At 41.6% G+C, this 14,137-nt stretch overlaps 1 protein-coding gene across 7 annotated transcripts in view; it reads right to left on the minus strand.

The window, feature by feature from the left end:
* phldb2b (pleckstrin homology-like domain, family B, member 2b) overlaps positions 1-14,137 on the minus strand; it is a 37,827-nt gene that overhangs the window by 3,280 nt on the left and 20,410 nt on the right. For 4 of the 7 annotated variants that reach the window (XM_080865197.1, XM_080865196.1, XM_080865200.1 and 1 more), the window contains 13 exons: positions 11,697-12,074; positions 10,790-10,951; positions 10,490-10,627; positions 9,253-9,381; positions 7,865-8,020; positions 7,568-7,678; positions 7,404-7,478; positions 6,713-6,865; positions 5,620-5,763; positions 4,896-4,995; positions 3,555-3,705; positions 694-784; positions 333-479 (listed from right to left, as the gene is read on the minus strand). In XM_080865197.1, coding sequence (XP_080721323.1) covers positions 333-479; positions 694-784; positions 3,555-3,705; positions 4,896-4,995; positions 5,620-5,763; positions 6,713-6,865; positions 7,404-7,478; positions 7,568-7,678; positions 7,865-8,020; positions 9,253-9,381; positions 10,490-10,627; positions 10,790-10,951; positions 11,697-12,074 — 1,935 coding nt within the window. The remainder of the gene's footprint in view (positions 1-332; positions 480-693; positions 785-3,554; positions 3,706-4,895; positions 4,996-5,619; positions 5,764-6,712; positions 6,866-7,403; positions 7,479-7,567; positions 7,679-7,864; positions 8,021-9,252; positions 9,382-10,489; positions 10,628-10,789; positions 10,952-11,696; positions 12,075-14,137) is intronic. The other 3 variants (XM_080865201.1, XM_080865199.1, XM_080865198.1) reach the window with 2 other exon arrangements.

The raw sequence follows: 14,137 nt of genomic DNA on the forward strand, positions 1-14,137 counted from the left end.
CTTCATGTACATCTATGCTGTATGTTAATAAAAGTGCCTGTGTGACATCTGGGACACAGCTTTGACTAAGAACTCTCTTTTTGTTCTTACCTTATGGCTTTAAAAAAATATATATCGAGACATATATCGTATATCGCCATCCAGCTAAAAATATCGAAATATGAATTTTGGGTCATATCGCCCAGCCCTAGTCTGAAATGTATAAAAGTAAGCTACAGAAACAAGACAGAGTGCACTGTCAAAAGAAGGTAAAAGGTTAGTTCCCTTGAAGTTCATACGTATGTTTTGGATAAAGAACCTCTATTATCCACAGCTCTTCCCAGACCTCTTACCTGCACCCTCTGCTTTTCTCGAAGCTTCACCTCGCGGTCAATCAGTTTCTGGCGTCTGTTGGTCTCCTCTTGTAACCTTTTCTCCAGATCCTCCCGTCTCCTCCTCTCCTCTTCCAAGGCCTGCTTTCGAAATTCCATTTCCCGCTCCTTAAGAACGATTCAGATGCAGTCACAGGTTATTTAATGACACACACATAAAAAACACAACAATTTTGCAGTTTGGGCAAATGAAGTAGCACCTCTATCTTTAAGGTTTGGAATTATTACAAAGATACTCGACTGATCTGCATGTTGGCTTTAACGCTACATATCTCTCTAACATTAAATAAAATGTGAAAATATGAATAAATCAAATAGTGACCTTGTGTTCGAGGAGGCGGTTCTTCTCGGCCTGCGCCTCTCTCAGCAGGCGCTCCATCTCCTCCAGCTTGGCTACATTTGACGTACTGGCACTACAGCGCAAAAAGCACATACAGCAACAATTATAGAAAATAATGTACCTTTTGCTTTACATCAAACACTTGACACTTATAGAAAAACAAACAAAAAACCCACTTTGGGATTTTCCAAAAATGCAAGGGAGCAGCTCGCGAGTTAATAAAAAAAAACAGTGGGTACACCAACACGCGACATGAGAAAATCAATGAACTTGGACTTTTCTTTGAAATTGTTTGATGAATGTCGGCATTACTATAATCCAATATAGGGCTCCAGCTATCGATATTGTTTTAGTACTCGAGTTAATCAAGTAATCGGATTAGAAATACTTATGTCTTATCACTGAGCAATAGTAAATATTCAGTCAGTGAAGAGAAGCTAGCATGTCAGCATAAAAGTGACATTCTTATTGGTATAACTGTTAATAATTAATAATAACAATTAATGCTAGTAATGATTCAGTGTGCAACTTAGCACTTTTATTTTTTATATTTTTAAATATTATATACAATACCATTTAATAAATAAAACACTTTAATTACTATAAATCTGCAAAGTCATGGTACTAAAGTCTTCAAATAAATATGGCCTAGAACACCCCATGCCCCCCTTTAGACTCACCCCTGCAGTTAACATTGTGATAAAAAGTGGGACGGCTTTAGTAAGCTGCCTAATTTAAACAGTTCATCTACATCTTCTATTGCAGCTGTATTTGTAGTCTCTAGTGTGGGTGAAACGCTCACATAGTCATGGTGACAACTGAGCCCTAAAGAGTTGCGGATTAAAAAAAACATCAAAGTGAAAAACTTGCATCGAGGATTTTTTCATAATGGAGTTTTTCGAGTTGGTCGATGAATGGTTGCAGTGTGTGTACATACATGCATACAACACATGTAGATCTACAGCCAAAAAGAAGAACTCTGTTTAACATTCCAAAGTAAACGCTAAACTGTCCTGAGAATACTGATTATTCACTGGTTGTGTGTGCGTGTGTGTGTGTGTGTGTGTGTGTGTGCGTGTGTGTGTGTGTGTGTGTGTGTGTGTGTGTGTGTGTGTGTGTGTGTGTGTGTGTGTGCTAAATCAAAGAGGAAATCCATTAAGAAAAGAGGCCGCGTTGCCAAGGCAAACCATCTATGTTATCTCTTTAGGTCTTTGAGGCCTTGTCTGATTTAGAGTCTCCCAAACTGCATATGGTCTACACATGACACTCACTCCTGACATCACAGCGAAAGGATCTATGTATGTATTTCTCTGTCACGTCAACCAGTAATTCTTTTTCTCACACTAATTTTCTTGCCAAGTCTATTTACTCTCACAAATGCACTTCTGGTACCACCGCCGTGCTGACTTACATTCATTTTATGAAACCTTACCCAAGCCCTGAACATAACCTGCTTTACCCTAACCTTAATCCAAGTCTGAGCACTACCTTTTAAATATTTCTGTTATTGGAATTTGCCTTTTTATACTCAGGGGAAGGCCAATTCCCAAAATAAGACCGTGTAACCAGATTTAAGCAACATAAGCAATGTACACACACACACACACACACCTCTTCTTATCTGGATCCAGGAGGAAATGAATACCCGGTGTTGATGTCACAACAGTGCTAAGAAGAATGGTGCACATCAGACTGAACTATAAACAAATCAGGAAGCGAGACAGGGTGGAGAAATTTGGAGCAGCCCGAGTGCAGAGAGGACAAAAAAGAAACGGGAGGGAGGGCATGAAAAAAAACCAACAAAAAAACTAGAACATTTGCAAAAGGGAAAAAAACCCTCTTTTTTTCCCCACTCTGCTATTTTTTCATTGTCTTCTTCATCAGTTTCCAGATGCTTTTTCTCAACAAAACACCAGCAAAGAATCCAAAAACAGTAACAAGTCGAATCATTTTGAAAGAAATTAGAGCACTTGTTACTATTAAATGAAAAAGTACTTAATTATGAATGAATATCAACATATCACCAAAGTCAAATATGAATTAAACAGTACCACCGATGGCATTTTTCTTACCTCAATCGACGAGAGGTAACTGCATTCATTGTCAATACACACCCATGCAGTTCCAAATGTATTTATTCGAGTTCTGGACTACTTGGGAAAAAAATTGTTCTAACACTTCTATCTCCCGAAACAGGACTCATCACTGCAAATTAACAAAAAAACTCCAGCTCTGTCATAAAACTGATCCACATTCCCCAACGTGACTTCCAGTGCAATATAACCTCATGCAGCCTAATCTGAGCCAAAGCACACTGAGAATAAAAACGCGCAAAACAGAGATGTAACTCTGCAAATGGTTTCAAATCTGCTGGAACGAGACCATACCATTCAGAGAAACAAGAGGAGGGGAGACAAAAGATGTAAAAAGGATTGAGGGAAAGCAGGCACACATGGTTTTACTCCAGTCGGGGGGCTGAACCCCTAAATGGACCTCCACACTCATGCTGGTTTGCTCAGTTAATCTGAACCTGAGGGGGCTGACTGGAAAGGCACCCGCACACACACCCCTTTATGTTTTCTGTCTTCCGTAAGCTGATCCCTACAACTCTAATCAACAGAGTCCTCCCCCCTTAACTCATGCTACACGCTCAGTTCTACACATCCTATTCTCCAAGGAGGGAACATGAAAGGCAGGAAACTCTTTTTTTATTTAATTTTTTGCTAGCAAGCCCTCCCCACTTCATCCAACTTTCTGTCCCATTTCAACTTATTCTATGGACGTCTTTAACAGTTATTTTCATCAGCGCATACACACTGCTGACAGGCCTTTGTGTCACCTACCTGGAGATGTTGTCAGGTGAGCAAGCAGAGATGCTGGTTTCAATAGAGTCACTACTATCCACACTCATTGTGTCAAAGGCCTGGTTTTCACGGTACCCAAAGGCATCGAGGTAGACGTTGGTCTGAGAAGCAGCTCGGGAGCTCGGCTGACCTGGATACACACAAACGCAATGAAGACGAAAAAGGATGAATTCTCCAGTAGCAACCAAGGTTACTTACTCCTCCTGCCCACGCATCAACCCAAGTCTTCTACCTGTCGGTGTAACTTCTTCTGGGACAGACTGCCCAGACGGGTTCAAATTTTGATTACAATGCCCCGCCACCGTTACACTGTGTACTCACACGTCCCGGGAAAAAATATATCCAGGCCTTAATGCTACGATTAGGTGAAACTGCGGCCTAACAGTAAGACACTCAAGCACACAAAATAAATGGAAAATAAAGAGGAAAAAATATTTTCTGTAAAACAAGCACAGAAACAGGTTTTGAGATTTAAAAATGAATAAAAACAGCAGCCTGAAACTGTCCCAAAAACTTCTGGAAAGACAAAAAGATATTCTCATGAAGCTGACGGATGAATGATGACAGATCTACAGTGCGGACACTTTAAAGAGAGACTAACTAAACCTCCTGGTACAGGAAGAAACACACACACAAAAACTGATACCATCAGCTCTGTTTACTAGACCCACCCATCAGATGAGCCAGATCAGGGGACTAAAGGGGCCAAGGCATCAGATACATGTGCCAGTTCCCAGAAAGCAACGACAGTACACTTATAACATGAGACACACAGTACTTCAAAATGATCCCCCAAAATACTGATTTGTTGTCTGAAGGGCAATGAAAAAATTATTTTATGAAAGACTAAACTACTTATTCTTATGTCTAAGTAGGTGCAAATCTAAATTTAATTTATAATAGCGATGCCTATGCAAAAGGTTGCTATGGAGAGGAGGCATGGTGTCCTTCAGGTGGCATCCTGTATCTTTCTGGGCCAAACAGCAAACATCCACACAGACTGCAAACGCTTTACACTCTTGTGTGTCATATTTTCTTAACAGTGAAGACGTTACAACAGCTCGTGTAAATCCCCACGAAGTGATGGAACGCTCACATTCCTCCACTGACAGATAAGCAAATGTGGAATTTATCAAAACACAATGAGGTGCACACCCACAAACAAAGCCTCTTGCTGGGATATTGTCTCCATATAAGGTGCATTTTCAAATCCCAGCTCAGCGATGAGTGTGGTTTTGTGTGTTTGTGTGATACACGAGAGAAAAAAAAGAGAGTAAGATCAAGTGAAGTTAAGTGTATTTGTGTGTGTGTGTGTTTTACCTTTATGCAGACGTCGAGATTCACTTTCCTTATTGGATAAACTGAGGATTCTTGGAAGAATACTGCCACAACTTGTAGTCTGTACCAGAGGCTGATGGGACTATAAAGAATCAAGAAGACGGAGAAGAAATGGGTGCTTCATATTCTATTTATAATAAACACTATAACTCAAAGACCAAGTGGTGAAGCCGAAAAGTGATACACAGACCAAGTCTGACATTTAGTGGTAAATTTGTAAACCAATCATTTCCACCATAGTTTTCGTAAAAAAACGTTGTTTTCTGATGAAGATCGAGACGATAACTAAACAAAAACTAATGCACAAGGACAAAAACTATGATGAAACATACTGACACATTTGTCAATGAATAAAATGAGATCCAATCAGAACTAATTAAGCTGCGCAGAAAGGCGGGACGAGTTTGGAAGGGATCCAGGTTAGACATGCACATCACAAATAGCTCCCATGCTCCCTGTTTCTCATGAAAACGTGACAAAATGTCAGCGCTTTGGAGGAAGAGAAGAGCAGACATATGAACACATCTCGCATTTGATGTCAAGGAAAATAAGATGCTCTGTGAACTCCCATCTGTAAAAACACCACAAAGTTTCACACTAAATCAACTTTAGATTTAATCTAATATAATCTAATCATATTTAGTCGGAAGTTGCTGTCACTTTTTTTTTTTTTTTTTTTTACATGCACAATCATCTCTGTTTGTACCTTTGTGGGGAAGCTGCGCCCGAGTGTTGCACACATAAACTGGGGATTCATGGCGGTCGCAGTTTTCTTCCAGGGTAATGTATCACTTAGATGTGAGCCACTTTCTTTCTCAGACCTCTTCCTCTCCTCCAGAAGACGGAAATGCTGATGAGACACACACACACAGAAAACATGAACACAATTACCAAAAATTTAAATTATTCATTTCACTTTCAGTCATATATCAATGTCCCCATACTTTAAGTGTAACGTAAAGTCTTGGTGTGCAGGATTTAAAATGTCTTACTCTGGCGCCATCTGCTGGAGGATCAATAAGTCACAGTGGCAGAAGTGCATTCTCCCTTTCTTAACCCACATTCAATAATTTTATTCTTTAGACAGATGGATCTAGTTTCAATGTAATATGCTTGTGATATAAAAATAAACACACAGTTGTTTACACACCAACACACACACACAGTCGTGTTTTCATGTTTGTGGGGACATCTAATTGACATTATGTTTTCCCTTGCCGCTTACCCTAACCTTAACCATCAAAAATGAATGCCTAACCTTAACTCTTACCCTAAACTGAAACGTAACCTAATTGTAACCTTGACACTAAAAACACATTTTGGGTGAGGACAGGCATTTTGTCCCCATAATGGCTGGGAGTCCCCACAAGTATAGGAGAATGCCAATTTTTGGTCCCCACAAAGATATATAAATATGGTATACATATACACACACACACATTACCTGCCTGTGTTGCTGATGGCGCTTTTTGACAGGAAGGGGAGGTGGGGGGGAGTCTGGGAGAGGGGAAGGGTCTCGATATGTCACCATGTTCTCTGGCCAGTGCACAGAGGGTGTTTTTGGGAGGGGGCGGGGATTTAGACGGGAGGAAGAAGAAGGAGAGGAGGAAGAGGAGTGACAGTCGGCAGGTGAGGAAGAATGACAGAGCTTCGGAAAAAGAAAGGAACATTGTCAGAAAGCTGAAATGAGCGCAGAAACAGGAAGACAAGCTGGGGGAGAGAACCAGCCGCACACTTTGCACCATCCGCCTCGGCGTACTTATCTACACACGATAAACCCGTCACACCACTACACACACCTCATCCTCCGCTGGTTTGGGGGTGTCCTCATCAGGGGAAAGGGTTGCCTCGGGCTCAGGAGAGGCTTTGGTCAGAGTGGGGGCAGGAGCAGCTTTAGGGTCTTGCCCAAGCTGTGAGTAAAGCTCATTGATTTCACTGACTGTGACATAGCCCTGCAAGGTGTCATGTGGAGAGAGAAGGGGTGAGGCATAGCGGGAAGTGAGTTAGCCGTGGAAATTAGTTGTTAGAACAATGCAAAAATTTAGTGGCAATTTCAGAAATAAGTTATTTACACACAACACTGTTAACATGAGACAAAGGACACACTAACAAGATTATGTCAGCATTAATATACAGTACGTGGACGTATAAAAATAAGCTTCATCTCAAATTTCTGGAACTTCTAGTAGTGCTTTACAAGAGCTAGCAGTTAGAACAAGAGGCTACAGTGGCAAAACAAAGAAGACGACTGGGAATAAAGAGAAAAAATGGAAACCAAAAATAAAGTGGAACACAAAAGGGGAAATATTAGCTCAGAAAGGCAAAGTACCTCTGCGTTCTTGAGAAAAATAGAAGAAAGGAGGGAGCGACACACATCAGCCAAAGAGGCTGAATCCTAGCAAGCGGAAAAGGAAATCATAGCCATTAAAATCAGGATATCGCCCGTTCCAGGACTCGTAAGTAACCACAGCATCCGCCAATCACACCAACCTCTCTCAGGGTGAAACTCCGTCCACCGGTGAGGCCAGCGTATTTTCTTTCCAGCACAGCCAGGCTTTCTTTCTCCTGGCAGACAGATACAGACACAAAAATGAACTTTTCCCATCATTAATACAGAGCACAGCACGCACATGCGAACATAAAATCTGCCATACTCTCTGCAGCATGGACTCAAGGTTGCTCCTCTCCTTCAAGAAGCTCTCCTTCTCTCGTTGAACCTGCTGCGTAATCTGCGCCGACTGCTTCTTCAGAGTTAACAGACGCTCCTGCGAGAGGGAGAGCGGAACAAACTTATCAAGCGCCTCTAGCCTGCTTAGAAAGTATGAATCAAACATTCCTGTTAACCCTGCAAATCTAAACAAATTGACATTTAAAGAGCAAATTCAGCTTCAAACAGCAGATTAAACAGGCTGGATTTTTAAATCAAAAACAACCGAGAAGAGAGCTGATACCTTGCGGGTGACGGTGCTGCGTTGGTAGTCTGCGATCTCCCGGAGAAGCTGCTGGGTGTGGGTCTCCTTCTCCTCGTCCTGCCTGCTCTCTCTCTCGAGCTGCTGAAACTCCAGGTCCTCAAAACGCTTTGTCTCTGCCTCAAGCACTTCGCAGTCCTGATACACACAATGAAATAGATAATACAAGTGTACACTACTGCTCACAAATTTTTAGTTGTCACTGGGAGTAACTGTATGATTTCTGAAGTCAAAGCAGCACAGTACCCTGTGCAGTACAGCTTAAACCTGCTTGATACAGACCGCTGTGGCGAGCTTTAATTATCTGAAGATCTAGGGCTGGTACCTTAGGATCACATGACCAAGCAGTCAGTCTTCCTTTGCTACTGATGTTTTTATTCTTTTTTATTTATTTTTTGAGTACAGCAATGTACTGTAGCACATCCTGCAGTCTGGCATTGCCCTAATAATGACCTGAAAGTAACACAGGCATAATAGGTGGTAATCTGCATAAATGTAGTAATATGGGTTGTCTTTCATGGCTAAACTTACTTCCAAAGCTGATGCTGCGCTCTCCTAAACTTAAAACAAACCCTTTCACTAAACTTGAACTCCGTAAATTGCAATAAAAAACAAGAAAAATTCCACTAATCCAAAACTTTGCATGCTTTTGTAGCCACCACATTAGAGAAAGAACATCAAGTATACGTGCAAGTGTCCATAAAAGAAACCTTCTCACATAAAAACCTGCATCTACTAATATTAGCAAATAAATGCCAACATACTCAAATACGACAAATAATCGTTTATCAAATACGTCTCATTCCATAACATACGTAGACACGGGTGCAAACCAGACTGTGAAATCTCTAATGTGTGTGTCATCAACACTAAACATGCAACAACACATCACTACCGTTTGGCTAAACATGCAGCCTTTCACACACCATAAGCATTCGCCCCAAAGTGAAGATGATTTAAATGTGCCGCCTCTTTGATAAGTCGTTTCAAAGAACAGTCGCTCATCAAACACAAAAGGTGAAGCCTTTAGACATTACACCCAACAGAGTGAGTCTGTAAGAACCAAACAGGTACCAAAGCCTGACACTTTAGAGATGATATAAAACATAAAGAGGGAATGATTGAGAATGAACGTTAGCTCTGAAAGTGTGCCATGCTCTCATGCAAGTAAGCAAACATTATATAAACGAGTCTGTCATGTGAACAAATGTTTAGAGTCAGTGCTAGTATTTGCCGATATAGCGGTCACATTTATGTTGAATACTTTCTCGAATATGCATGATTTCCATTGGCTCTTCCACTATATTTTTCTAAATATATGTATGTGCGTGTGTTTGTGTGCATATGTGTGTGTGTTTGTGTGTACTGACCCTGGCTAGCTGCTCCTGCAGGGGCTCCTTGGTGGCTTCAGGACAGCTGTCCAGCTGGGAGCGCTGCTCACACACAATCTGAGCCAACCTCTCTACTCTGCCCTTTTCTGCCTGCAGCAGCTTGCACGCCTGGCAGGCAAACGTACGTACACACAGATGCACACACGCATTCCCACACGAGGACGTACACCATGTACACGTTTGTTTATGTGTACATATAGACACAAAAAGACGAACACACACACATACACACACAAAGGACAGAGAGGATGGCAGAGTTAGTGGGGATTGGGGAGCAACAGTTAGTTACTACAGCGACCAGGTCAGTACGGATAGCCTAGTGGGTGGGGAGGGAGGGAAAGCTGGAGGGAGCGCAATGGAAAACTGATTAATGATGTTATGAGACTTCACTTCTGCCGTTTTATTCGTTTTTTTATGAATGCAAATGATTGAAATGATTAAGTAAGAAGAGAGAACGGGCATGTATGGAATGGCGCAGCAGAGGTTAACTATCACACTGATGGCTCTTTCTATAAAATACACAAAACACACATTCACCTAGAATATGTGCAAGCACTCAACTTCATCTGCTCTTCAACCAGTTTTTAACACCCGGGGCTACACGCATCTACCCGATCGCTCGCTTTTCTTTCCCTAACTTCTTCCGCTGGCAGATGCCGGTGCATGGAAATTTCAGAGTGAGTCCAGGACTCAGTCGAACACAGGCCAAACCAAAGCACGCGCACACACACGGATACACACCAGAAATACCGTCCATTTATCCGCTTACACCTCCCACTCTGTCAATAATATCATATGGTGTTATAAATGTAGAAAAAATATAGGCACACTTGCTTCCCTACACTTGCCAAACAGGATCACTTGATGACCGCTACTCCCCGGACAGTCTTAGCAGATATATATTTGGACCAGAGAGAGCATGAGAAGGATTAACACCTACCGCCCGGGTCTCTCAGTTGCCTATGTATTTTTAATGCCATTCAATGCATGTTGCTAGTAAAAATATAGGCTGTATGAGTGAATGGAGATGGCTTTTCAAACACCTAAAAGAATTTTTCCATATGTTAATGTGTATTTCTCTCCCCTTTTGATGACCATATGTATTCAAAGGCAAAGTTAAGCATATTCAAAGGGACCTCTAACTTTTAACCCAGCTGGATTACAGATGATAAAGAGGTCTGTAAGCATCCCATTCTGAGTGTATCAACTTGAATACCTTTTCTTTTTCCTGCTGGGATTGGGTCTCTAGGTCAGCTATCTTGTTGTGAAGCGCTTCTAAAGCATCTTTTTCGTGTTGAAGAGCTGCTATCTCGGACTCCTGCTCAGCTTCAACTAGAGCTCGCTCAACCTCGACCTTTAAAAAAAAAAAAAAAAAAAAAAACACGCGCACACACCGCTCAGTTTTAAACCAATACTTTATATCTGTGCTTTTATCAAAACATTCTCATTCATCTTTTGTTAATCTTGACAATAAATCAATCAATAAATAAAGTAAATATCATCATCGTCTATATACCTCTCGGGCAGATTCCTCAATTTGATTGTCCAGCTCTTTGATCTTTTGTTCAAGCTCCTCCATGTTGTTCAGGACCTGGATTCTCTCCTCTTCCACGCGCCTCACTTCCTCCTCTGAAGGGATCGTGTCCTGTCCACGATGGCGAGCTGCATCCTCTAGAGCCTGGTAACATCATCATCAATGTAGTCGCTGATTTAACTCCTGCTAACATGCACTTACATTGACATATCTGCGAGACCTGTAATAATAATCACTGATGCCACAAATGGAAAGGAAAGCGTATGGGCTCCATACATACACACAAATGCCTGCTGTCAGTTCATGCTAACACTTAGCATGCTCTAATCTAATAAATGGACTGTAAATATGTCCCATCTGTGTTGAGTAGGATGTTTGTGTCAATACTTTCTAAGTATTAGGAGGAGGGATCCTTGTCACTGTTATGTTTTCCAGGATGAATGGGGGGCTAAACACTTCCTGCATAAATCTTGATTAATATTTTAGTAAGATGACCAAGGTCAAAGGTGCACGAAGAAGAAAAAACATACATCTATCATTTTACCAAATCAACAGAGACTAATGTTACAGAATATTCTCTTGCATGAAGTCTTCAGAGTGACTAAAGTCTGTAGACCATCAAGGCATTGCATATTTCACTGTATTTATTTTATACTACCGGAATATTTTTTTAAATTTATGTTTTCTCCTACTTTTTTGAATGAGGGTCAAAAGTTATATGATTCTACTGAACAAACACGGTTCTGTAGACTAGTTCATCTTATACACCAAATAACATTTGTTTTTGCTCTTGATAGCACCTCAGTGATACTGCACTCACACATGGAGGGCATTTCTGTGTTAGCATAAAGTTCTAACAGTCACAAAATAAGTGTCCTGTGTCTTATACCTCATTTGTCCTATGTGCACGTGGTGAAGGTGTGGGGGCAAAGCTTCGCAGACTGATAGCAGGCGATTCGGCCCTGTTGTCTCGGTGACCGCTGCTACGCCTCCGTCGTACCTGCAGGTCATCATCATAGTAACCGTTCTCCGATCCAGGGGAGGTTGTGTGCCCGTTTCCGACTATTCCACTAACAGCTGAAGAGTCGGAAAAGACAGAAGGCGTGTCATCATCTTCGTCGGTCAGCTGCAGCTTCTCAAGCTCCTGGTTGATCTTCTGCAGGTCTGCAACAGCTGAAGTGGAGCTTGTGGCTGCGGCGCCTCCGTCCCTTTCAGCTCGGCCCAGCTCAGAGCAAAGAGACAAGATGGTCTCTAGCCGCTGTCGCTCCTGAGATGATGGCAAACATAAAAGCACACGCGTGTATGGGTTATGTGCATGCAATGGCAAGTACTATTTAAGATCACGTTTTTAATGTTGACATGTTGCTGAAGTTTTACACAAATACAATGCAACCCTATAGTATTGAGCTTAGTCAAGTTTTAAATAATAGTATTACCTCGGGAAGCATCACAGAAGTCAGTCCTTCTAAAACTTTTTCCGTTTAGTCCAAAATAAAGAAAAGTAGCGTTTACTTAGTATTCAGCATGACCCTCTCCTGTATGTGGATCTAATTTGGTCTAATATTTGCAGATTTTAGAAGAAACATTTCTTCTCACTGAGAATCCCTGGAGTGAGCACTTCTCCCTGCCAGTGCATAGCTATATGTGGGGCACTACGGAGGCTGCAGAGAGTCAAAAATGCCCTCTTGCAGGTTCAGCAGTTACTTCTCTCAAGGGTTACGTATATGAGCCCCACAGCCAGCCTGTGTTAGTAATATTAGATACAGAGAGGGGGGGAAATGGACAGAGGTGTGTGTGTGTGAGTGATAGAGAGAAAGAGTGAGCTAATGAGAAGGTGGTCAGCTGTCAACCATGGTCATAAGTGTGCACAAGAACCGGCTTTGACTCCAAAGTAGGAATGTGTCTATGAATGTCACCGTGGAAACAAGATGCTTTCCAGGGAATTCTTCACAAGGAGAGAATCGGATCCAGGTGACATTTGGATTGTGAAAATCATGAAATAGTTAACTGTGTGTTTAGGAAAAGCACGAAACACTCACTTTATAGTGCTTCTTAGTTAAACAGTTATGTCAGAATCCACATATAACAAAGCATCGAACACATTTTACCATGCACACATACAAACCCCAATTATAACACGTAACATGAACCAGGAGCTGGCACAAAACGTGTCCGTGTCAGTTTGTCACCTTGCGCTATTCTAATGGGCATAAGCTTCTGTGGAGCCTCTATAGTAATCAGCTGTCAACTAGAGCAAGAGACAGAAAGAAGAAGAGAGGACAAAGACACGGACATATGAGAGGAAAGCTGGAGAAAGCACGAAAATGAAAGACGGTGAAAGAAGCGAAAGACAGGAAACGAGCTGGGAAATTTTTGGACAACACGCCTTGCTTTAAATTCATTTTTAAAAGGTTTGTGTGCCTTTAATTAACACAGACATTAATTTCAGCTTTCTTTTTTAGCGGTCTCTTGTTTCAGAATTCTATTTTCTAAAGATACCACTAGGGGGCAGACAAATACAAGACAATAAGGGTAGACTGAAACACTACAATTGCTGCTACATCTCACCTTTAGTCATCTGATTAAAGTAGAGATGCACGTGATTATAACTCCCTGTATAATGTGGATCATCGATGATATTTAACGCCAGGGCACGCACTAAAACAGGCAGTCGAAATAGTTTCAACCCAATTAAGTGCAACACTGCAACACAATTCATTCCCCCATCTTCAAACCGGCAAAAGAGAAAATCTTCACATCATGAAAGCTCAAAACCACGCTCATAAGAATGTGGAGGCTTGTCAAAAGCCACCGTCAAAGTGTTCTTTAAATCAGAGATACTGAGACACTTTAATTGTGAGAACATGGCTGAGAGAAACAGAGAAATAGAAAGAGAGGGATCACGAGATCGGTTGTCATTATATGTTGATAATATGTGTTTATCCACCTGCTACACTATAACTCTGTAATCTTCTTGGTTTCTCTTACCCACATCTGACTGATGTGTTCTGTGGCTCCTTAGCACAGCAAACCACACTGGGTGGACCTCCAGATGACTGACATAAACATGAACCTCATATGAACACATATACACACACACACAATCCAAGTACAGGGTTAAGAATAGTGCTGTTAGTATGGGCTAACTGCCATGAGCACCTGTCAAGTGGTGAACCTCACTGTGCGCCTGTGTTAAGCTCCCTGGGAGAGTATGTTTGAGAGCGCAAGGAGCAGGGAAGCATTCCTACACTCGTTCCATGTTTGGTGTCTTTGTATGCGTGCACAAAATAACATTAAACCTTAAACACCCTGCTCTCCTGCCTATATTCA

The sequence above is a fragment of the Rhamphochromis sp. 'chilingali' genome, assembly GCF_963969265.1.
Source record: "Rhamphochromis sp. 'chilingali' genome assembly, chromosome: 18".
NCBI classification, from domain to species: domain Eukaryota; kingdom Metazoa; phylum Chordata; class Actinopteri; order Cichliformes; family Cichlidae; genus Rhamphochromis; species Rhamphochromis sp. 'chilingali'.